This window comes from Cervus elaphus, chromosome 13 (assembly GCF_910594005.1).
Source record: "Cervus elaphus chromosome 13, mCerEla1.1, whole genome shotgun sequence".
In the NCBI taxonomy this organism is placed as follows: domain Eukaryota; kingdom Metazoa; phylum Chordata; class Mammalia; order Artiodactyla; family Cervidae; genus Cervus; species Cervus elaphus.
Window position 1 is genome coordinate 43,098,385 of NC_057827.1, and position 24,945 is coordinate 43,123,329.

A 24,945-nucleotide genomic window follows, 5' to 3' on the forward strand; every position below is an offset into this window, starting at 1 on the left:
CATTCTTTTTATTCTGACTGAACCATTCATACTGAGATTTCTCAGGTTTATGTCCCTAAGATCATTCTTTCTCATCCTATCCCGAAGGACTTGGGTCATTCCAATCAGTTTGTGGCTTTTGAATTTCAGATATATACCTTCAGCTCCAGAATTCTTCCCTAAACTCTACACACATATTTAAATATCTTCAGGATATCTCAAAGTTCATGTTTAACATCAAGGAACTTTATATTCAACATATTCAAATGTGATCTTACCCTTCCTAAGGGTGTAAGTCCTTCTGATTAATAGTTCCATCAATCACCCAAGCCAAAAACTAGGATTCACTCTGGACTCCTCTAAATTTTACATTGAACCTGTAACTAAGTTCCATTGATCCCATCTATCAGCATCTTTATACACACCTCTCCACCTAGCTCCCTATTTATTACTGCCTTTCTTCATGCCCTCATCACCCCCTCTGTGTTATTACAATGGTTTACCTGGTCTTTTGGCTCATCCCTACCCTGGCTTCAATCCAGACTGTCTTGCTGGCAGAGTGAGCTTGTTGATGTTGCTTATCCTTCTGCTTAAGAAGTTTGGTGTCCTCTGACTTACACAGAATAAATTCCAAATTCCTTAAAATAATAACAAATTATATAGTGATTAACCGTTGGAAAGATCAACTATTCTCCCATTCCTCCAACTATAAATAAGGCTTGTGTCTTAACATACTTTTTAAATACATTCAGCCGGCTCACTACACGTAAAATTATTCCAAACATTACAATTTTTTTTCTGTGATATAGTTAACAGTAATAAATAATTCACTGTCATTCTGCTACAAAGAAAAACAGTCCACAAGTACTGACTTCACACACTTGAAGTCTGTTAAAGTCCAATACTAGTTTTATATTCTCCAGGCTACAGAACATTACTTAAGTTGGCTTTCACTTAAACAATTTTCCAGGGTTGATGTGTTATTGCAGTTCACCTCCAAACCTACTAGTTTAAAAAGAAATTAGAGCCATTTTTCTAATCAGGAAGTTACACTGAGATTGCTGTTTGTAATACCCTTATGTCTCCAAGTATTCTGTTTGGTTTTGGTAATTTTTCACTTCTCTATAGGAAACTAGATGACATGCAGGACAGAAAGTTTTCAGTACATTTGGAATCATATTTTTGTGGCTGCAGAGTAGATAAAGCTAAGTTCTAGGCCATAAGATAACTGCGACTCCTACTCTTGGCCTGAAAACACTAGCGTCAATCACACATGAAAATAATTCAGTCAGACGGACACATTTTCACAAGAATATTTATTTGTTATTGTTGAAAAATACACAAAGGCAAAAGGTTGCTTAGCTGCTGATTTCCCAAAATATAGCAGGGTATTGTAAGAAAGGGGGAAATATACCTGTTCTATAAATGGCAGTTACATTTCTAAGGCATTTGGGCTTAAGAGTAGTAGGCGCACCTAGGCCCATTTACTTGAGTTTAAATATACTGAGGCACACCAGGCAGGCAAAGGATTTGAAAATATACAGTAGAACTCTTTCATGCACTTGCGTCTTAGGATTGCATATTTATCCCCTGACCCCCGCAGCCTCCATCACTCATTTTTTCCACACGAGTTTTGGAGTTGTTCATAGAACACTGGTAATAATCTACTCTTCAAGAGTTTGCTTATAGTGACGACACCAATGGGACACACAGAAGAGAACTATTTCAAGGACAGGTTCTGCAGACTCTTACCAAATTGAGGCTCCAGTAAGAAAAACACCGATTTGCAAAGGCACAGTGGAGACAGGTTTAATGCATTAAATAGAACATGAATCCTTCACAATAACAAGTTTAGTGTTTCAGGGGAACTTTTGTTAATACAACACAGTTGGTCACACAAAATACAAATGCTTCTGTTGATTTGTCTTGGCAACTCAGATACATCAACAGTGCTAACAGTTTAACAGCTTTGTTCTCATCTGACAGAAAATAATGGCAGTTCTGCAAGGCAAATGTTAAACCTGACCGTATGTATTTATTAATTCCACAGTGTTTTGACAGATTACAGGGGATGGAACTCAGAGGATGCTGACACGCTCACTGAGGGCTTTCATTTCCATCTCTTCGGTCTCAGGACCGCCCCGGTGGCCAGCGCCTGGATCGATCAGGTGTGCGGGGTACTGTAGGCCCTGCTCGCCTGCGTACTGCTCCCACCTCGAGTCATCGCTCTCGTGGGTGATGTAGCGCTCCCCGATTTTGCATTCCAGCTCTCGTAAATCTAACCAGGTCTGATAATCCTGAGGAAGACATTGCAAAGTGTTACCCCAGATACGACTGTAATTCATTAAAGCATTCTTTCTTACGTTATCAGTTCCCACAACATACATGTTACCGTTTTTCTCTTCCACTCCAACCATGCTGTGCATTTCCTCAGGCGCCCTGAAGCGACAGCATCAGCACCAAAGCCATCCTATCTGCCTCAACTTTGCAAATGCATATTATTTATAGGATAGCACGCATCAGGAACTGTGCAGTTGGTATATGCAGTTAAGCAATGCAGAATGTTGGTGTTCATTTGGAATTCAACGCCCACAAATAATCCTTCAGTATTTCAGAGGGTCGTGTTTCTAAACTTTAATTTTCAAAGTGAAAATTAAAAAAAAAATTTTGAGAGAACAAACAGATGCATATGCTTTATATCTACCATAAATTTGTTTTACGAGTATTAACTAGGATTTAAATATACAGTTCCCAAATGAGTACAGTGCATGACCAGATGGGCATCTACTTGGATATTTATCAGGATTACACATACAGATGCTTCTGAAATCTGGTCTTTGGAGTTATGTTATGACCCTTCCTTCTTGTTTTTTGTTTTTGGGGTGTGTGTGCTGGTGTGTGTGTGGTATGTTTCTCCTTTATTCAATTTTCCTGATACAGTTAGAAACATTATTAATCCTAAGAAGCTGCATGCCTTTTGGCAAACACACTGATAGAATTATACTTCAAAAATATGATACAAGATTTTTTAACACATAGTATACACATCTTTAAATATTTAGAAGCTTATTCAACTGAGAATATATCCAATGATTAATTTTTACCTGTAGCCAAGGGTGACTCAAGGTCTTATCCACACTATAGCGCTTTCTCATTTTCACTTGCAGCAAATTATTGATAAGATCAATGGCTGAAAAAAAAATTTATTGGTAAAAATAGATGATATATCTGAAACATATGCATAATTTATTTATAGTTTATTCCACATCTGCTCTTTCACACAGTCAAATGCAACACAGTGATAACAGACTCTGGAACCTGAAGAAAAATCCTCTTGAGAATTCTAAAACCTTGGCCTTAATTTTATTTTGGATCCTAAAAAGTGAAACTGAAAATAACTGTAAAGGAAGGAGTATAAGTCTTTATAAGTATGATGTGAATTGTTTTCATTTAGTTTTCAATACACTTTTCTGAAGTTGGGGTTTTGTTTAAATATATACCATTTAAAGATGCTGCACTAATGGCAGGATAAAACGAACATTCAAGAGAGAGCATTTACTAATTTTTGTATCAAATGTGTTTAAAGTTTGAATACACATAATTGGCTTTGTAGTTTTTGAATTCAGTGACAGATATCTGCACATCGCATTTAAAAGGAAGAAAATAAAGCGCAACATAGACATGACTCATTATCAACTTAAGTCAACAATCCAGTGGTGAAACACTTGTCTTTCTCAATTTGCTTTTAAAATTAACCATTGAATTACAATATCAGCCCTCACTGTTTCATAGGGAAGACAGGAAAGCAACCTAACAGCAATTCTAAGAGGTTACAATCACAAACCATCCAGCCTTATTCTCAGCCTCGATGGGGACTTTAACGCTGTGTAATTTAGGAAAAAGGTGATTCTTCTGGTTATCTAGTCTACAAAGCATTTTACCTCGAGTATCATGTGTCAATCACCTTTCTAAAAACTATATTTTCAGCCTAGACTATTCACTGTAGGGAATATGCTATGCATAGGCCTGTACTATAATTAACAGGGCCTCTTTGAAAAAATAAGAATAACTTTCTCATCACCTCCAGGCAAAGGGCTGGGAGCAGTAAAAAGTACATCCTGGAAAGATATCTTGAATACAAGATCTTGAAGTACTGATGTGACTGATGGAAAACCATTAGTGACTACTCCCCTAACCAGAGCCTTGAGGGAGTTGCTGAGAAAGGGCGTCACTAGCCAAAGGGCTAAACAAAATCATGAAAGGCCTGAAGGTTTGACATTGAGGACTGTGCATTGTATATCTTTATCCCTGATCTGAGATGGTAAAGAACAGATACCTCTAAAGCACGAAGAAGGAAGTAGAAGTTAACAATAAAGGCATGCAAGGATTAAGATCTGGGCTTTTCGCCTGCGAATGGCATCAGCCCCCTGATCCCCACTTTATTTCTGAGTCTTCTTTTTCTTTCTTCTTCTGCAGCACTGCTCCCTCAGGTCGGTTTGTTGTTGGGATGGTCCTGACATTAACAGTTCACTATTTATTAAATTCATTAACTTATGCTTCCCATATATTCCGATAATAACTTCCCATTTCTTTCCACTAGCATTTTCTTCCCAAAAAGAATTTAGTGAAATCTGCCAAACTAATGGAAACATTCACATTTTGCCAAAGAATACATTCCCTCCCTTAATCTATCCTGGTCATTAAGTTTCTTAAGAGATGGATCTTCCTACCAAATACCTTAAATATGTATCTGACAAAGATGCAAATTCACTCCCCAACTTCCTCAAGTACCAAGTCCTGAATGAGGGGGCTTTGACTCAATTGCTTGGTCAACATCACTCACTCTGAATGGGTATGAAAACATTTCATTTACAGAAGTCCCTGTAAAATAAAAATAACTTTATTCCATCAGAATGAATCAGAATTCTGTTAGCTGGCAAACAGAAATGATTCCTACAGGCTTTTGGTAATCTAGAATTGTAGCTCTTGACACTCATATTCAAAGTATTTGCCTGCATGGAAGGACTGCAGAATGAAACTGCTAAGAATTTTTTCACTGGAGAAAGTAAATTTAACGACACACATTTAAATGCTGTCTATGCCCTTACACCCTTGCCTTAGCTAGGATACCTTAGGAAACACAGCATTTAGTACAATTTCAAATTCCAAGCATGTGTTCTCAGAGAGCTTTTGAAAGTATAGTTCTCTCAGTGAACTGCGTCTCGGGCCTGGGCTTTAAAACATCCATTCACATGATTTACTCACTGGTGAGTAAAGTGCACCTTTCATTCCGGCTGCTGTGAAGTCACACAGCAAAAAACGGAGAATAAGGGGAGAAAGGAGAGTGTGTGTGCTCCGGCAAGCATGTTGCAACATTACACTACCCTGGATGCCGCAGGGAATAAGGACATGTTATTAATTCACTCCTTCTGCTTTGAATTCTATAATTAGGAAGGTAGCAGTACAGTAACTCGACAAAAAGTCTGGTTTGTGCCCAAATGGGCCCCAACAGTGAACCACACTGCCTAATGGGGAGGGAAGTACTGCCAGAGGAGAAACTCGACATGTGTGAAGGGAATGAAATATATGAAGATGAAAAAATCACTCTGCTGAGTGAGGCATGTAATCACAAGTCCGACCACAGCCGCAGTACCCAGCTGACCCAAATAAGCACAGCGAGCCAGTGACAAATACCTCCAAGAGAAAAGACTTTAGGACGTAAGGAGAGAAATAGACGGGACGTGTGTGTCTATATACTTGTGTGTGTGCCTGTGCATTTACAAATACATTTTGTGGCTCTTGGCAGCAAAAACCAGAAATAACTATTAAATGTTGGACATTAGTTAAATATTGGGAACTTGATGTTGCTGAGAAAACAGGCCCATCGTTAAGTGTTTGAGAGTTCCATTCCACTGGCCACTATTTCTGGAACTCCTAAGTCCTTTCCTTTTCATTAATCAAGTCTCATATAACTCAGCATTAAATGCACCATCCAAAATACCTTCCACTGAGCTCATTTTATAAAATGACTCTAAAGCGTTTGTGTTGTTGTTGTGTTTTCAACATATTCTCTTTATTGACCACATCCATCACATGTATGTGTCATTTGTTTATCTGTTTATTCACCAAATCTTCCTTAAGGGATTATTGTTGGCAATGACATTGGCAATAAAAAAGTTAATGATAAAGCCCGGAAAAGCTCCCAAGTGCAAAGGCAATTCCAAAGACAAAATATGCATACATACAAAATGACAAAATGCACCATTCTAAATCTTTGACCTTTATTAATACCCTCCTCAAAGAAAAACTGCTTTCTTTAGCATTTTTGAAATGTAACTAGCTAGAGTCCTAGTGACTAACTCAAGTGGTCCAAACTATGTCACAAGTCAATAAAATTTCATGATACCAGTGACAAGAATTATTTTCTCCTATGTTGTGCCCAAAGTTGTCATTTTTACAACTTACCTACATTAATCCTACTTATGTTGTAGATGCAGCGGAGCACTTGACTATTCAACGTGATAGCTCTTCAAGTCTTGGGGACTGTGACTCACTCTACCCTTGCTCTCTCTGCAGTTCTTTCAGCTGCCCTTCAGCTCCCCCAGTTTCTCTGTGCACCCTAACTTTTAGGTTTACCAGCTGTTTTTATTCACAGTAGACCAGAACTTTTCTCACAATTAGCTGCCAACTTGATGTGAATGTATAGGTATTAGTCATAAGGCTTAGGATGAAATTTTTCCTTTTTTAAAAAAATTTCACATTCAGATTCTTAGGTAGTCCTCATAACAAGCATATAAAAGTAGTTGTTATTTTACCTCTATCTTATATCAAAGGAAAAACTGGAACTTCAAAAGGTCACAAAATTTGGTCAGACAGTTTCCAGGTAACAGCTGAAGATGAAACCCAGAGGGACTGATTCCAAACCCATGCTCTTAAATACTGTGGCATGCAGCATCCACATCATACCACTAACTCATTATTATCAATTGATGATGATGTAAAAATCTAATTAAATTAAAGTTTCCCAACAATGAGCATTAAACGCTTCTTAGTTATGTTTCTACCACACTCCTGTCTACATAAATGCACAGATATAGACAGATCTCTCTCTCTTATCTATCTTTCTGACTTTAGCTCAACGTTTTGGCTTTCAAAGACTATTCTGAATGCGACGTGATCCTCTGCCATTGAAAGGACTAATCCTCTTTCTACCATTTCCAAACTAAATAAGCCTACCTGTAGGCTTGAAACTATGTATTCATCACATTACTAAGAATCTTTTTTCAGGATAAAGCTTAAACATAGAAATTGATGACTCTATGTTAGATTAAACTCACAACTGCCATGACTATCAATTATCTGAACACACTGATAAATGAGTAATGTTTCCTCCCAAGAGTATCTCATTTAGTCCATATGCAACTGTTTTCTCTAAAGGCTACCATGGTAGATTTTTTTCTTAATGCTTCCTTATAGTTAAGAAACATCAGTCCTTGGTATTACTCACTCTACTAATCTGTCAATACTATTTAAAAAGAATGCAATTATTCTAAGGTAATAGATTCTAAGTAAACTAATATTGACTAGTATTGGTTTTTACTCATTTCCTTCTTAATATTAGGGGTTTCTAAATGTTTGCAAACTATTCATGACTCATTCTAGGATTTAGACAAAAACAACTATTAAGCTTCTTCCTGAATGATTACAGAATCCATTCTTTCCCTCTTTTAGAAATTCAGAAAACTCAGGTCTGTTTTAAGTATCCTGGTATCTCTCCCAGTTAATTCAGGATTTACTAATATAATTATCCACAATGGCTCTAAGAACACCTCTGTCAGCTTCTTCAACATACAGTATGTCCTGCTCTGAGCATCAGTCATAGTTTACAGTTGAGTTTGAACCTCTCGAGTAGGAAATGGCAAACCACTCCAGTCTTCTTGCTGGTGAATCCCATGGACAGAGAGCCTGGCAGGCTACAGTCCATACGGTTGCAGAGTCAGATGCAACTGAGCACGCACACTACCACATATTGCAGTATCTGCTTTTCAAGAGGTAAAGTTTATTGCTACACAGGGCTGGCTTCTCCACACTTTGGGGCAATAAGCAGATGTAATTTGGAATAGCTGATGTTGTGTCTAGGGCCAAATATGTGCAGGAAAATCCTCCATTCTCTTGAGTTACATTTTTTTTTTTTCCTTTTACACCCTCTTTCCCTTATTTTCTCAACTTGAGGCCCTCCTCCCCAGCAAAGAAAACAGGTGCAAAATAGGCAGTGGCTGGTTCCTCCTTCTCTTGCAGTAAATACGTCAACTTTTCAGAAAGTAGTGGGATTATTTTCTGATTGTACCTGCCCATTTACTGAGAGTTGGCCTTTCTACTCTTATTCTGAGAGCTCTGTTCTCTGATTTGCCCTTGAACTCAATCTCTTCCTTCCATATTACTAATAAATAGTCTTAAGAGCAAGCTCTCTGAGCACCTCAAATAGTGACATTGGGATAATGTGAGAAGTCTTTTCCTTTCTCACTGGAAAATTTTAAACAATTGTATGGTTCATATTTTTATTTTAAAGAATATCCTCTGAGCACAGCATTTTGTTTTCTAAAATGTCTCTAGGCATGGATTCATATTAATGTTTCCTATAAATTAAAAGCAAAGAAAATCTGTTTTATGATGCCTAATGTTTCTTTTTTGCTACAACAAATTCTTGGCTAACATAGTTATTTTTCTCCTAATGTCCTGTAAAGCAATTTGAAAAATTTATCAAACATTCCTTTTTTTTTTTTTTTAACCAGAATGGACTTTCAGCAGATGTGGGGATAGCTGAAGTTCTGTGCAGCCTGTTTGGCAGGTGTACAAGTGTATCTGAACAAGAATAAAATTAAAAGGTATACACAGGTGCTGAAGGGCTTTATGCCTTAATATGAAAAGAAATGTCCCATCAGACTCTTAATTGTATGGATTCTATTTTCTTCAGGTGTCAGAATTCAGAATCATCTTTGAAATTGTGGAATCTATATTGCAGTCATTCTCCATTTCAAGGTAAACATCACATATATGGACACAACAGGCTCTGAGTGAGTAGGAGGCACACTGGCATGTATTACAGCTAAACTGAAAGGACCCCAAAACTTGGAGAACAGGCCAGGAAAAGAATGGACCGGAGTATTTTTGAAGACATAATAGGTGCCTCAGGTCAGCCCTCTCAGTCACCTTCCATTTTCAAAAAAAAAAATTTTTTTTTGAATGTGCTGTTTGGCTTTTGGGATTTTAGTCCCTGACCTGGGATGAAACCTGGGCCTCTGAGGTGAAAGGGCCAGGTCTGAACCCCTGGACTGCCACAGAAGCTCCCATTTCCCATCTTTTATCATTTTGGTACCTGCCTGTCTCCCCATTCCCCCCACTAGATTTTAGCTTCTTTAAGCTTGCCCAGATTGTATATTCATTTTTGCACAATTTCATAAATATTTTTTAAAAAATGCATCATTTAATGTATTAGGAAAATGCTTGCTAAATAGCATTTGGCAGATTGAATGCATTAATTAGAAATTTAAATACACATTTTCTCAACTCTAAGTTTTAATATCCCCATTATGTGCATATGGTTTGTATATTTTGGCTAAAAATACTCCTGGATGGTAGGACATCAAATCTCTACAAACAGATCACAGGATCAGTAGCTTCCATCAGAAAATCAGAATAATGCTGAGAGTCTCTGCAATACAGATCATGTTTATTTTACAACGTTTATTTGACACAAGAGAAATTACCTGTGAAACTCTGGGGCTGACCTGTTTTGTACAGACAAGGCAGTTTAAAGAACTGCTTTTCCATGCTGTCTTCTGTCCAGCTGCAGCTTAGTGAGGTACAGATTTTCAAATTAGAAGCCAGATCAAAACTATCACTCTAGTGTTGGAGTCATCACTGGTCACCACTGAGCGCCTTTTCTTTTCCCCCTTTCCATTCTGCTTCACTGCCTGTCATCCTGTAGGCTCAGTGCTTCTCCCTTTGGCTTGCTTCATGCTGATGGTAAGTTGTGTGTTTATTTAAAAAATCGTTTTGCAACCCTTCACATTCCAGCTCTCAACCCAGCAAGCTGTTGCCCGGCAACACTAACTGGGACTCTCCTCTCAGGGGCTGAAACCAGAGGCTGCCAGCAGCAAACAAGGCCGCTGGAAATCATCTCACTCGTTCCTGAGTCAATTACTGCAATCCAATGAAGTGCAAGACCTTTAGAGACTCAAGCCAGGTCTTTCCTTTCCCAGTTCTCTCCTCTGTAGAAAGTTACTGCATCCTTGGGTACTCCTTTGCTTCACATTCAATTTAATTTCCTCCTAAAGACTAGAAAAACAATACTGGAAATCATGAATTGTTTAAGCGCAGCATACAACAGCCCCCAAACTGATACAAAATTTAAAAATCTAAATTAAAATATACTTATATTATTCTAATGAAGTTTGAGGTGCTTTTTTCCTTTCTTTCTTTCTTTTTCACTTCAAAGAGATTTTTGGCTTTTGGGAGTTTTTTAAATGCTGATACTCAAGTTAAAGACAAACTGAAAAATCTTCAGAGGAGCAGCTTCCAGGTATCAGTAGTTTTGGAAGAACCTCGTTGTTCAGTCGCTCAGTCATATCCAACTCTTGGCGACCCTATGGACTGCAGCATGCCAGGCTTCCCTGTCCTTCACTATCTCCCAGAGTTTGCTCAAACTCATGTCCGTTGAGTTAATGATCCCATCCAAACATCTTATCCTCTGTCACCCCCTTCTCCTCTTGCCCTCAGTCTTTCCGAGCACCAATCTTTTGACATCACTTGTCCAAAGTATTGGAGCTTCAGCTTCAGCATCAGTAGTTACAATGAATATTCAGGGTTGATTTCCTTTAGGATTGACTGGTTTGATCTCCTTGCTGTCCACGGAACTCTCAAGAGTGTTCTCCAGCACAACAGTTCAAAAGCATCGATTCTTCGGCACTCAGTCTTCTTTATGGTCCAACTCTCACATCATACATGACCAATAGAACAATCGTAGCTGTGACTATATTGACCTTTGCCAGCAAAGTGATATCTCTGCTTTTTAGTTTGCTGTCTATGTTTGTCATAGCTTTTTTTTCCCAAAGAGCAAGCCTCTTTTAATTTCATGGCTGCAGTCACCATCCGCAGTGATTTGGGAGCCCAAGAAAATAAAGTCTCTCACTGTTTTCATTGCTTCCCTATTGATTTGTCAGGAAGTGATGGGATCAAATGCCAAGATCTTAGTCCTCTGATTGTTGGGATTTTAAGCCTTTTTCATTCTTCTCTTTCACCCTCATCAAGAGGCTCTTTAGTTCCTCTTAGCTTTCTGCCATGAGGGTGGTATCATCTGCATGTCTGAGGTTATTGATATTTCTCCCAGTAATTTTGACTCCAGTTTTAGCTTCATCCAGCCCAGCATTTTGCATGATGTACTCTGCATGAGTTAAATAAGCAGAGTGACAATATATAGCCTTAACATACTCCTTTCCAATTTTGAACCAGTTTGTTGTTCCATGTCTGGATCTAATTGTTGCTTCTTGATTTGCATACATGTTTCTCAGGAGGCAGCTAAGGTTTCTAATATGTGGTTCAGATGGCAAAGAATCTGTCTGCAATGCAGAAGACCTGGGCTTGATCCCTAGGTCAGGAAGATCCCCTAGAGAAGGGGATGCCTGCCCACTCCAGCATTCTTGCCTGGAGAATTCCATGGACAAAGGAGCCTGGTGGGCTACAGTTATGGGGTTACAAAGGAGTCAGACACAATTTAGCGACTAACACTTTCACTTTTCTTTCCAGTTGAGAAAGAATGTGCTAAAGCAGTGCTTCCTGGACTTTTACACGCATATGAATAATCCAGGGATCTTAAACTGAAAATTCTGATTAGATAGGTCTGGGGTGGAACGTAAGAGTCCCAGATGGATCATTAGACCACATTTTGAATAACAAGGGACTAGAGGTATGAGAACACTTAAAGTAGCCAGTGGCAGTTTAATATTGCCCAAAGTGCCCTGGAATAGACGTCTATAAACATAGACAAAGGTATCTGTCCTCAATCCCATCTTGTTCAGAATTCTGTAATGAAGATAAACGGAAGGTAACAGAAAGGTTTTAGGATAGCTTCTACTCAGAGGATGCCAACAGGAAGAGCAAACAAGTTGGATTACACAAATAAGTTCTAAAATAACTATATACATATATAGCTGTACTGTCAAGATAAAGTTTAACAGAGACAAATGAAACAGAGTCCTCTATTTAGCTTCCTGCCCCCACAAAAGAGGGCTTCCCAAGTGGTGCTAGTGGTAAAGAATCAACCTGCCAATGCAGGAGAGGCCAGAGACAGAGGTTTGATCCCTGTGTCAGCAACGGATCCTTGGAGAAGGAAATGGCAACCTACCCCAGTATTCTTACCTGGAGAATCCCATGGACAGAGGAGCCTGGCGGGCTATAGTCCATGGTGTCGCAAAGAGTCAGACATAACTGAGCACACACGCACCCCACAAAAGAAATTTAAAAACAACCCAGGCTAAGTACAGAATTGAAAAATGTGGCTTATCAATATTTACAAGAAAAAATCCAGAATTCTAAATGCACAGTAAACTCAACATGAGTCTACATTTCATCCATAAATCAAGTGTTATTTTAAGCCCTGCTAAAAGAAATGAGTTCTTTATAATAAAGGAATGGTGAATTCATGTTACTTCAGGCTCACTGAACCTTGAGTCAGAACAGTTTTGAGTTTTGATTTAAAAAGAACACAAAGAGGGGAGTGTTTGGACCAATGTAAAACAGGTGGTTCAAGGAAAAACTGCCCAGGAGAAGAGAAGATTGGAGTGACACAATGGCTGTTTTCAAACCTGTGAGAAAAGCTTTTATTTGGAAAAAGGACTGGGCTTGTTTCTACCAGTGGATAAAAACCCAGACATTTTGTTCACTGTGCTAGGTTCAAACTGAAAAAAAACCGGGATCCTCATAAAACTGTATATTTTCTATTACTGTAGCAACTTAGGAGTATTCTGGATAACTGCTCACTGTATTGGTATTGTGGAGTAGTATACGGTTAAGAGAAGATTTTTAACATTTTATATTTTGAAATATTATTGTTATAGTGAAAGAAAGCAAACTTACAGAATATTTAACATTTCTTGTTCCTATATACTGATACCTCCACATATATTTAGGTGTCACATTTCAATTCAACTAGGATGTATTATACATTCACAACTGACATTTTATTTTTATGATTGGGATATACAGAAAACATTTCAATTTGGATCACAATAAACAATCAATTTTGAGCATTTATAATGCCAATGTTCTTGCTAAAACTTCTTCAGATCAGTTTCTCTCTACAAATTATCATTTGTTAGAGAAAAACCTCATTAATTATATTTTATTTGTTATCAAATGGTTCCTTTCCTGGTATGACACCTTTTAAAATGTTAATTAATTTGGAATTTGAAATATATTTATAAACAAAATATATATACACACTATGTAAAAGTATATTACATAAACAAACATACATATATTTAAAAATGCAGGCTACTAAGCAGATATTATTTAAACCACTGTATACCTTTGGCTCAAATTTAAAGTTTCTTATTACTGAACAAAAAGCACACTGTTTTTAAAGAAAATTAAACACAAGTAATTCTAGAAAATCTAATAGAGGTTGTTTAAAGTGTCAAAACCCAGTGGAAGTTCTGACCCACATCGTTCACTTTAGCTGATCAATCATGATAGAATCTCATTGCGCTCAGTCAAGCATTTTTAAGTAGTTCACTGCCTTGCCCCCTCGCCTCTCCTCCATGCTGTTACGTCTGACAGTGGTGCTAATATGTTGACAAATCAATCTATTCATTAATATTCAGCAGGCTTGCTGGATCTGCAAGCCTCATAAACTGTTAGAAACACAGTTTAATTTTTAAATGACAATTGTCTTTCTTTTGTTTCTCATACCATTGGATTTCTCGGTCTCATCTACTCGAGGCTTATTTTCAATGGGGTTATTTTTTGTTTTGAACAATATGTAGTGAAAGAGGGACCTACAGCTGGTTCCTTTTCATGGCAAAGTGCTACTTCCAACTTAAGTGCTTAGTGTTCTGGAACGCTGCTGGATTTTGAAAACATACCATGTGGTAATGGGGCTAGGCTTTTATTTAGCTTTGCTTTGTGTTTGTACTGGCTGTATTTTTCATCTCCAATTTCTGGGGGAAAAACACACTTGTGAACAATTTTATTTGAATTTACCACATTGAATGGCAAAAAAAAATGCTTTTAAAATAAAATTTAGATGCTTGGATAAATTTAGTGGTATATTATTATAGTCATTCTATACCTTGGGATGCCATATATTCTGGACTGAACATAAATGTCAGCAGAGGACTGAGACAAAATGGAAGAATAAACTACAGCTGTGCTTATCAGGGGGAAGATGCAGAAGAAATATTACCACTGAGACTGTCAGATCACACAGTGGAAAAAACCTGTGTCACGGGTGCATCATCACAGGTTGATAATTTTGAACTAAAGACAAGCTATAGGATTAATGCAAGGGCATTTCCTTTTTTTTTTTTTTTCCTTATCGCATATGTCAAGGCTTTATGTCGGATCTTAATTCTTGATTACACCAACTAACCATGTGACTCTGAAGCTGAGCAGTGACAACACAGCAGGTGAGTTGAGAATAGGTGCTTCTTCAGGCTTCACCTGCAAGCACAGAAAATGATCCCTGTCTGCAGGGGTCGCGAGCTCGTTGTGAGACGATTTCCGAGGTTGCCTCTGTGTTGATTACTGCCTGCTTGCCTCTCTAATGGCATATGAAGGAATATCAAAACTCAGAAGGAAAAAATAGTAATTTATCCGGTGATCGTCACGGTCTATTACTAACCTTCCTCAAATTTGCCGTGTGTCTCTAATTGAACACATCAATTCACTTTGATGATGGAAATGTACTTTTACTCTAACACAGGCTTTCCTATCACTGCAGGTTTGTCGTCATTCTCCTGGTAAGATGACTTGCATTGAAGCAAATTATATTTCACCTCATCAGCTATATCATCCACCTCACATGGTTACCAATGTCATCTCGCTTCTTATTCTAAGAATACACTCAAGGGTTAACAAAGCTGTATAATAAAGTCATTTATAAAATAGAATAATTTAAATTGCATGTGTTAGGATTTTGACCAGCTGAAGGAATGCAGAAAAAGAGAATTCATTTGACTTTCACACTTGCCTGAGAGCCCAGGTGGTAAAGAATCTGCCTGCAATGCAGGAGACCCCGGTTCGATTCCTGGGTTGGGAAGATCCGCTAGAGAAGGGATAGGCTACCCACTCTAGTATTCTTGGACTTCTCTTATGGCTCAGCTGGTAAAGAATCTGACCACAATGTGGGAGACCTGGGTTTGATCCCTGGATTTGGAAAATCCCCTGGAGAAGGCAAAGGCTACCCACTCCAGTACTCTGGCCTGGAGAATTCCATTGGACCATGTAGTCCATGGGGTCGCAAAGAGTCGGACACTAGTGACTGAGCACACACATACACATCACATAAGTTCATGAATTTAGACATGCGTAGTCTAAAGGTTTTCTAAAATTTAAAACTAATAAACAATATGTGGAACAATTTATATATAACTATTATGAACTAGGTGATTACATATCATTCCCCCTATAGCATATAACCTATAAACCTACATTCTGTAGCATCAAATTTCTACACCTATGTCCACTCAAAAGAAAATTTTCAAGTGTTAAAAGGATTCTCTTTCCCTATATTCTTTTCATTGCTCAAAATCTTGACACGTTAGTTCTTTATTACACATAACTATTGTACAACTTTTTGCATTTCCTGGGGTGTTTTTTCTCCTTTACTCTTGAGAGTGGAAGTTTATCAAGAAGCTTTTTCTTACTAATTTTTCTTACTATTATCATGGAAGTCTATCTTGAAATACATTCAACATTTGGAACAAATTACATACCCTGATATTAAATATCTGATAAAGAAAATGACACGAATACAAAAAATGTTACAAATGAGAGAAACTTTTAATTTATCTGAATTTGAACATTAGAAACCTACTAAACATTTTTTAGAGCACTGTCAGCCATCATGTCTTTAGGAGATCTGAGCAGTGTTTTAGAAAGTGTGTTTCAGGGACTTCTTGAATTCTCAGAGCAAGATGGCAGTTTATGGGGGTGCAGCCTGGAAATCTTCATTATTAACCAGCTCATTTGATTGACTGTTGACATGGCAAACTTAAAATATGTCTGCTACAGACTCAGAACTAGACAATTACAGGTAGTTTAAAATGAGCCATAATCAAGGGGGTTCTTTGGCAAAATTATTAGTAAACCCCTACCTTGCCTACCTTGTGAGTACTCCTATGTTCTGACTATTGGCTAGTTTTTCCATTTCCTGATTCTAAGCTCTATATCCTTGGTCCCTATTTCTTAAGTTATACATTGAGTGTTGCTTGCAATTTTCTGGGTTTCTTTTTGGCAGTATCCACCCAAGTCACTCTTATTATGCCCCAGATGTGACAAACAGGGAGGACAGCCTGGCCTAACTCTTGCTCCTGTGGCAATGCTAAAAATGCAATGAAAGAAATGGCATATGGGTACATGATCAAATAAGGTGCAATCCTCTTTAATTTCACCTGATTACTGATGCTGAAGCTCAAGCTCCAATACTTTGGTCACCTGATATGAATAGCCAACTCATTGACAAAGACCCTGATGCTGGGGATGACTGAAGGCAAAAGGAGAAGAGGGAGGCAAAGGATGGATGGCATCATCAATTCAATGGACATGAACTAGGGCGAACTCCAGGAGACAGTGAGGGACAGGGGGGCCTGGTGTGTTGCAGTCCATGGCGTCGCAAAGAGTTGGACATGACAATGATTGAACAACAATAATTTAAAAAATATGTAAGTGATATTGGGCTGCCCTTTCCATAAGACAAAGTAAATCTGCTAACCAAGCAACTACTTTAAAATAGGTGCAGAGTCCTTTCAAGGAACTGAGAAAGGTCATAGCCTCTATGTGCTGAGGACTAAGCTTAACCTAGTACAAGATAAAAGCTGGAGGTGAGAGTGAGGCTATGTCTAGTTATTGACAAATGGTATTGGATAAGCTTCCCAACTGGCTCAGTGATAAAGAATCTGCATGCCAATGCAGGAAGTGTGAGAGATACAGGTTCCGTCCCTGGGTTGGGAAAATTCCCTAGGGTAGGAAATGGCAACCCAGTTCAGTATTCTTGCCTGGAAAATCCTATGGACAGAGGAGCCTGGTGGGCTACCGTCCATGGGGCTGCAAAAAGTTGGACACAACTGAATGACTAAGCACAGCAGGCAGTAAAGGTCAAATGATCACAACAATGAAAGTGCAACTCACAACACTGCCTTACAATGAACAGAAATGTTCTTGAACTCCTCTCTTTCCACGAATACCTGAAGTCTCCTCTCGTGCAATAATCTGTAATCATATGATTCATTCTGGAGTGTTTTATTGTATACATGCATTCTTTTTTTTGTAAATTAATTTATTTTAATTGGAGGCTAATTACTTTACAATATTGTAGTGGTTTTTGCCATACATTCACACGAATCAGCCATGGGTGTACATGTGTCCCCCATCCTGAACATCCCTCCCACCTTCCTCCCCATCCCATCCCTCAGGGTTGTCCCAGTGCACCGGCCTTGAGCACCCTGTCTCAGGCTTCAAACCTGGGCTGGCGATCTATTTCACATACGGTAATATACATGTTTCAATGCTATTCTCTCAAATCATCCCACCCTCGCCTTTTCCCAAGAGTCCAAAAGTCTGTTCTTTACATCTGTGTCTCTTTTGCTGTCTCGCATATAGGGTCATGGTTACCATCTTTCTAAATTCCATATATAGATATATATGTTCTTATTTAGTTATATTTGTATGGAAGTGAAAGTGTTAAGTGACTCAGTTGTGCCTGACTCTTTGCGACCCCGTGGACTGTAACCCGCCAGGCTCCTTTGTCCGTGAAATTCTCTAGGCAAGAATACTAGAGTGGGTTGCCATTCCCTTTTCCAGGGGATCTTCCTGACCCAGAGATGGAAGCCAGGTCTCCCACCTTGCAGACAGATTCTTTACCATATGAGCCACAAGCAGTTGACTACATTTGTATAGCTATATATAATTTATATAAGTATTTGGTTATATATATAACTAATTAAATATATGTGTTTAGTTACATGTGTATATATATATATGTATGTGCATAAACAAATAAATATACATATATGCATATACACAGATCCATTGATCATGTAAAGTGATTGAAATAGAAAGTGTTCGATACACTTAAGGTAATCTAGTTATGTCAATCACTCTGCTAACTACTTGACAGTGCAATTTCATTTAATAATTAACCTAGTGAATTAGGAACTTGTCTCACCATATTTCAAACAAGAAAACTGAGACCTTAGCGAGTAAGTAACTTGGATGAGGTCACCAAGATGCTGAGTGGGAGGGTTCTCAATTCAGGTTTTTGTCACTACAGGATCCTATTTCCCTGTCTTGTAAAACATAGTAAAAACTGTTGCTATATTAGCTCTAAGCTAGTGAAATCATATTAAGATTTTAATGTGATAGCATGGCTAAATCCATTAGAAGGATAATCAAGGAGCTATAAATGCAGTGGGTAAGAGCATCTAGCTTGGAGCAGGCTGATAGGATTTGCAACCTAGCCCACTAAGGGAAGCCACTCAACCCTCTATGTCTATACTGCCTCATCTTTAAAATGAAAACAATTATAGTATCTACTCAGAGGTTTGGGACAACTAAGTTCATATATGTCAAGTGTGTTAAGCAGTGCTTGGCTACAGGGCAAATGTTACAGAAGATCAGTGATTCTTCTTTTTCTTTCAAAATTTAATTAATTTTACTATCACCATTTTACCTGTAATATTTGCTGTGATACGTTTTCCTCAAAAACTTTTTTTTTCTTATTTTTCAAAGCACACTTTAATTTTCACAAAAAATCTGTTTTTATAGTGGACGCCTGTTAATGCTTTTGTGTTTGTTTTCAGCCTAGTATCTGCAGGAACTACCTCTCGGCAGCCTGCAGGGGCTCTCCCTCATCCACACAGCCAATCAGAGCCTGGCTCCTGCGGTGACAATGTGATTGTTCCCAGGGTATTACAGGATTAAGCACAGCCAATCAGTGCCCCTTTCAGAGAATCTACAGCTACTGAGATAATTATGCTTCCATTCTGAGTCATATACAATGGGTAGCATGTTAGCCTGGAGCTGCTGGGAGATCACTTTGAACCACATGAAAAGTCTATCTGAGAAGGAAGACACTGTAAGGAAAAGCAGAGTGAGAGATGGAGAAATGTGTCACTTGAACCACAGGTTCCAGAGGAATGGGGCTCACCTTCTGGACCTACCCCATTGTGTGGGTCAGTAAATTATCTAAGTTAGTGAGAGATAAGTTTATGCTATTTGCACACGAATCCTGATTAATTCACTGATATATTATTGGTAAGTCTATCTCTATAATGCTGGTACTCAGCTTATTATAATAGCATAAATAATTAATGAGTTTAAAATATTCCTTGAAATTGAAAGTGTTAGCCACTCAGTTGCATCTGGCTCTTTACAACTCCATGTACTGTATCCTGCTAGGCTCTTCTGTCCAGGGAATTCTCCAGACAGAATACTGGAGTGAGTTGCCATTCCCTTCTCCAGGAGATCTTCCTGACCCAGGGATCGAACCTAGGTCTTTCGCACTGCAGGCAGATTCTTTACTGTCTGAGCCACAAGGGAATCCCCACAGGTTCTTAAATATCAAGACATTAGAAATAAGCAGCCTTTGGTGTGCAACACTGTGAGCTACAAAGAATGGAAACAGGGACTTTCCTGTTAAATGGTTAAGAATCTGCCTTCCAGTACAGAGAATGCAGTTCAATCCCTGGTCGGGGAACTAAAACATCACAGGCCGCAGGTAACTAAGCCCGCCAATGTCACAGAGACCCAGAGCAGCCAAAACCAAACAGTAAATAGAAACCAACTGTCTAAGAAAGAAAAAAAAAAAGACAATCAATGACTTCAAATCCAAGCCCTACCACTCTGTGACCTTAGGCAAGTGATTTAACCTTTTTAGTTTCTCACTAATACAGAGACTAAAACAAAATGCTTATTAGAGGACTGCTGTGAGGATCAGATAGCACAATGAGAGCTCAAACACACCGATATGTAGTATTATATTGTACTGAGTCCATGTCTATATTAACAGAGAAAAAAGCATGATAAAGGAATTTTCTCATTCTGACACATCTATGTATGCTGCAAAGACCTTACAACTTTCTTCTATCTTTTGCTTTTTCATGCCAAGAAATAAAAAGTACAACTAACAGTATGACTGAAGAACACTTGGGAAATGCGCACAGAAGTTTGCATATAATTTCTAAAATTATACAATCAATTCTTGGTTACCCGCCAGAGCAACTGCGTAGCTTAATGTTCTGCTATCCTTTTCCTAGATCCAAGTCCTTGGCTCACCCCACACCTGCATTCTATAAATGCCTTTCACATCCTTTATCTCTTCCAGTCTCTATTACAACTTCATTACATGGGCAGGAATCATTACTCTGTTTTACAGATGAGAAACTGAAGCTCCAAGAGGTAAGTGATAGCTAATTAGAATGGCAGAAGTACAACATCTCAAACTACTTCACTGCTGATCCTTACCTCTGATTTATTAGAGTCACTGAGGTGCCCAGATTTTTACTTCCCTGCTCCTGGATTTTCGCTGGTCTGGCGTGGTTTACACTATACTGTAAGATCAGCTGTGACCACGCTTTGCCAGATCCCAGTCTGCCTGTGTACTCATCAAATCCTACGTGCTTAATATTATTTGGTACTGGCCCTGTGGTAATACCTAATCTGGAAAGTATTTGTTCCCAACAAGATAAGGGTATAGAATTTAAGCCAATAGTTACTTTTGTAACACCTCAGTTAATATTACGACATAACTTGGCCAGCTTTTCTTTATATTCAATATTACTTCTGTTCATACACCAGCAGGTAGGTAACTCATTTGCTGTCAGGGCTTCTGTTAGCAAACAGTACAACTTCTGTGCCTCAAATGCAGAAATGAGCTGGAAAAAGATGCTGAGAAGAAAGGACAATAAATGTGCAAACCGATACTTGAGTCATCTACAGGAACAAGACCCTACGTGAGCTGTTTACCACATCATTTTGAGTGGCAGGAAATTTTCAGCGCTTAGACATTTCTATAGCCAAGTAAAATGTAATTCTCTTTTGTGAAATGCTGTATCTCTTCATTCTTTAGTGACTGGCCTAAGTTCCATCTCCTCTGAAAATTTAATTCTGACTAGTCAAGTCCACAGTGATTCCTTCTCTGAACTTGGAGACCCTGATTTCATACCAAGCTAACAATTCAAGAAAATATATGATCATTTTCCCAAGTTCATGTAACTCATCTCCCCTAGAAACTTTCACGTTGTTTGAAAGATATTTTTGTTTTGTCTTGTACTTTCACATTACTTACACATGTATATTGAAGTTTCCCAGCAAAAGTTCCTTGAGCTGTTGATATCCATTCTTCTGCTTTCTAATACAAGTGATAGTTAAACATTCACAGCCTATAGCTAAGAAGATTACATCCACATAGAAGGCCAGCATATTTACATGATACCAGAGACCAAGCATGATTTGTTCCACTTCTTCAAGCAAAGTACTCTACTACTCCAAGGAAAAAAAAACATTTTAATGTGAAGGCTATTTTCCTAATTTTCCAAAGATTCCTGCAGAACAGGAAAATGTCCGACTGGCTGTAGAGATATTTCACATTTGCACCGTGGTTAACAACATCAAGTTATTTTTACTGGATTTCTAGATTACAGGTATCAAACATAATGCTAAGTGCATTTAAGGGTAATGTTCCCCGGCAAGTTCAGGTCACAAGGTTATTTGACAATTCCCTCTTTTCTGCTTCCTGGGTAGGAAAAAGAATTACATTTTCCTTTTTGCCTCTGTTGACTTATCCTAAATATATTTCATTAGTCTTTCAGCTACGTGGTAGTTCTTTTGAAGGTCAAAGATTCCATTAAGAAACATCCACCTAGCTATAATTTCTGCTAATTAGACAAGGTTAGTCAAAGTCAAAACTACAATGAGGTACCAGTCAAACTGGTCATCATCAAAAAGTCTACAAATAATAAATGCTGGAGAGGATATGGAGAAGGGGGAACCCTCCTACACTGTGGTGTGAATGTAAATTGGTGCAGCCACTGTGGAGAGCATTATGGAGGTTCCTCAAAAAACTAAAAAACAGAGCTGCCATATGATCCAGCAACCTACTCCTGTGTATATACCCATACAAAACTATTATTCAAAAAGACAAATGCACCTCTATGTTAATAGCAGCACTATTTACAATAGCCAAGACGTGGAAGCAACCTAAGTGTCCATCAACAGATAAACAGATAAAGAAGAAAGTATATATTATACAATGGAATATTACTCAGCCATCAAAAAGAATACAATAATGCCTCTTATGGAAACATGGACAGGCACAGGAATTATCACACTAAGTGAAGTAAGTCAGAGACAGACAAATACCATATGATAATCACTTACATGTGGAATCTAAAACATGATAGAAACCAACATATCTGTGAAACAAAAACAGACTCACAGATAGAGAGAACAGAACTGTGGTTGCCAAAGTGGAAGGAAAGTAGGGGAAGGAAGGAATGGGAGTTTGGCATTAGGAGAGGCAAACTATTATATATACGATGGATAAACAAGGTCCTACTGCATAGCACAGAGAGCTATATTCAATATCCTGAGACAAATTATAATGGAAAATAATATGAAAAAATATATATATAAAAGTGAGTCACTTTACTGCTTAGAAGAAATTAACACAACATTGTAAATCAATTCTATTTCAATAAAATTTAAAGAAAGTTGCAGCCAATAGTAACTCAAAGCTTTGATAATGGATGGATTGTGCCAATTACAATGAAGAGTAGTCTAAGAACTAATTATCCAGGCAGTTTTTACATGCTTTTTTCCAATTTCTTTACCACCTTGTGTAATAACAGGTATCAAACAGATATTTATCTATGAATGTATTTGCCTTTTTAACTGGTTAAAAAGTCTCAACAAACTTAGAACTAGATGCTGCCTGAAAACCAAAAAGGAAGCACAACTAAGGGTTAAAGAATGGATGCTCAGACCATCTGAGTATAAACTCTGGCTTTGCCATTTACCAGCGTTGTGATTTTGGTGGGGGGTTCACTCCTTTTGCCTCAATGTCCTTGCCGGAAATCTAGATACAATAGTAAAATCTATCTTAAGGATTTTTGGGGTGAGAATTAAATAAACTCCAAAGCATGTTCATGAGGAACTCCTTCCTGAAGCACGCATGCAGTGAGCCATTTTCTCTACCCTGAGCGGCCCCACCACTTCTTTTTAAACTATCTCTCACTCTCCCTTTAAGAAGTAAATATTTATTAAGGAGAACTTAGTTTTAAGTAATGCAACACTGCCAAGGTAATCTACCCTAAAAAATCAGGATATATATAAGAAATTATACATGAAAGTTACCTAACACTGAATAAATAGAAATAATCTAAAGGATAACACTAGGGAAATGACTAAATAAAATATTATATACATGCTCTAAAGTCACATACAGGAAAATGGTATACAAAGAACTCAGTATATTAATAAATGTAATGTGATAACTAAAATATCAGTATCAAAAGGTTCTTGTGTCCATTTTAAGTTAAAAATGCTTAAAACATAAATAGGCATACAGTAAATCAAAGATTACTGTTAGTTAAGATCAAGTATTGCCATTATATCTATGTATAAATATTCATAAGTTTTTAGGAAATAAACCAATGATGAACAGTTTCTCTTTATTTCATTAACCTCAAATTTGTATTTCTCAATTTCTCTACATATAAGTTTCACCAGTAGATATTTTTGTCTCCATTTCCTTTACTTCTCAACCCACCTCAATCAATTTGTGCCCCTACTCTGGTGGGGCAATTTGCCATGAGCATTTATCAATTTAAATTTCACGACTGAATTAATAATGTAACACTTAATGAGGAAATCATTATCACTTCTGAATAGGAGATATTACCTTCATGAGAGATTTCCTTCCAAGGATTCGGTGGATACATGAAAGCTGCATTCTGGATTTGGTCGTGAATGTCCTCATCTTCATTAAATGGGAACGTGCCACTTAAGCTTACATAGATGATAACCCCAACAGACCACATGTCTAGAGAGCGATTGTAGCCCTTGTTCCTTAGAACCTCAGGAGCCAGGTAAGCTGGGGTACCCACCACTGACCTCCGGAAAGACTTCTCTCCAATGATCCGGGCAAAACCAAAATCACAAAGTTTCACCTGTTGATAATAATGGTTTGAAGATACGGTCAGGTCACAAATTTGTGGGTCTGTCTGTCTTGGTCCACAACAGCTAAAAAACAACTATAATGGTTTATATATATTGTATGGATTTCTCATGGTAGAACTAATAGCTATTTTCCATTTTATGTACTTGAGGATAGCAATTTATGAAAAGACACAAAAGTACATTTTTATTCATAAAAATATCATCTGAACACTTTTCCATCCTCCTCCCTAGAACTGAGAGACAAAGGTGAAAATATGTATACATAAAAGTAGGTTATTCTGTTTTACAAGGCAGGAAAACTTCATGCAAAGTGATGGATTTAACTCAAGGACTTATTATAAATAAAGGTTGAAGGATAAGCACATGCCATCATCCACAATATCCTAAAAATTAGCTCTGCACGGACAGGAAGCCAGGATCCGAGGGCATCATGAAAGCAAGACAGAACAGCCACCGTGGTCAGGTCACTTCAGATACGAGGGTCTCTGGAAAGAGATCCAGTTGTTTTGCATT

General features: G+C 38.0%; 1 protein-coding gene across 3 annotated transcripts in view; it reads right to left on the reverse strand.

The window, feature by feature from the left end:
* Positions 1 to 1,276: 1,276 nt before the first annotated feature.
* The window catches only part of PRKD1 (protein kinase D1), a 340,125-nt gene continuing 316,456 nt past the window's right edge, over positions 1,277 to 24,945 (reverse strand). For all 3 annotated transcript variants that reach the window (XM_043922695.1, XM_043922694.1, XM_043922696.1), the window contains 3 exons: positions 24,155 to 24,422; positions 3,084 to 3,169; positions 1,277 to 2,276 (listed from right to left, as the gene is read on the reverse strand). In XM_043922695.1, the coding sequence (XP_043778630.1) occupies positions 2,058 to 2,276; positions 3,084 to 3,169; positions 24,155 to 24,422 (573 nt within the window). In that variant the 3' untranslated portion in view covers positions 1,277 to 2,057. The remainder of the gene's footprint in view (positions 2,277 to 3,083; positions 3,170 to 24,154; positions 24,423 to 24,945) is intronic.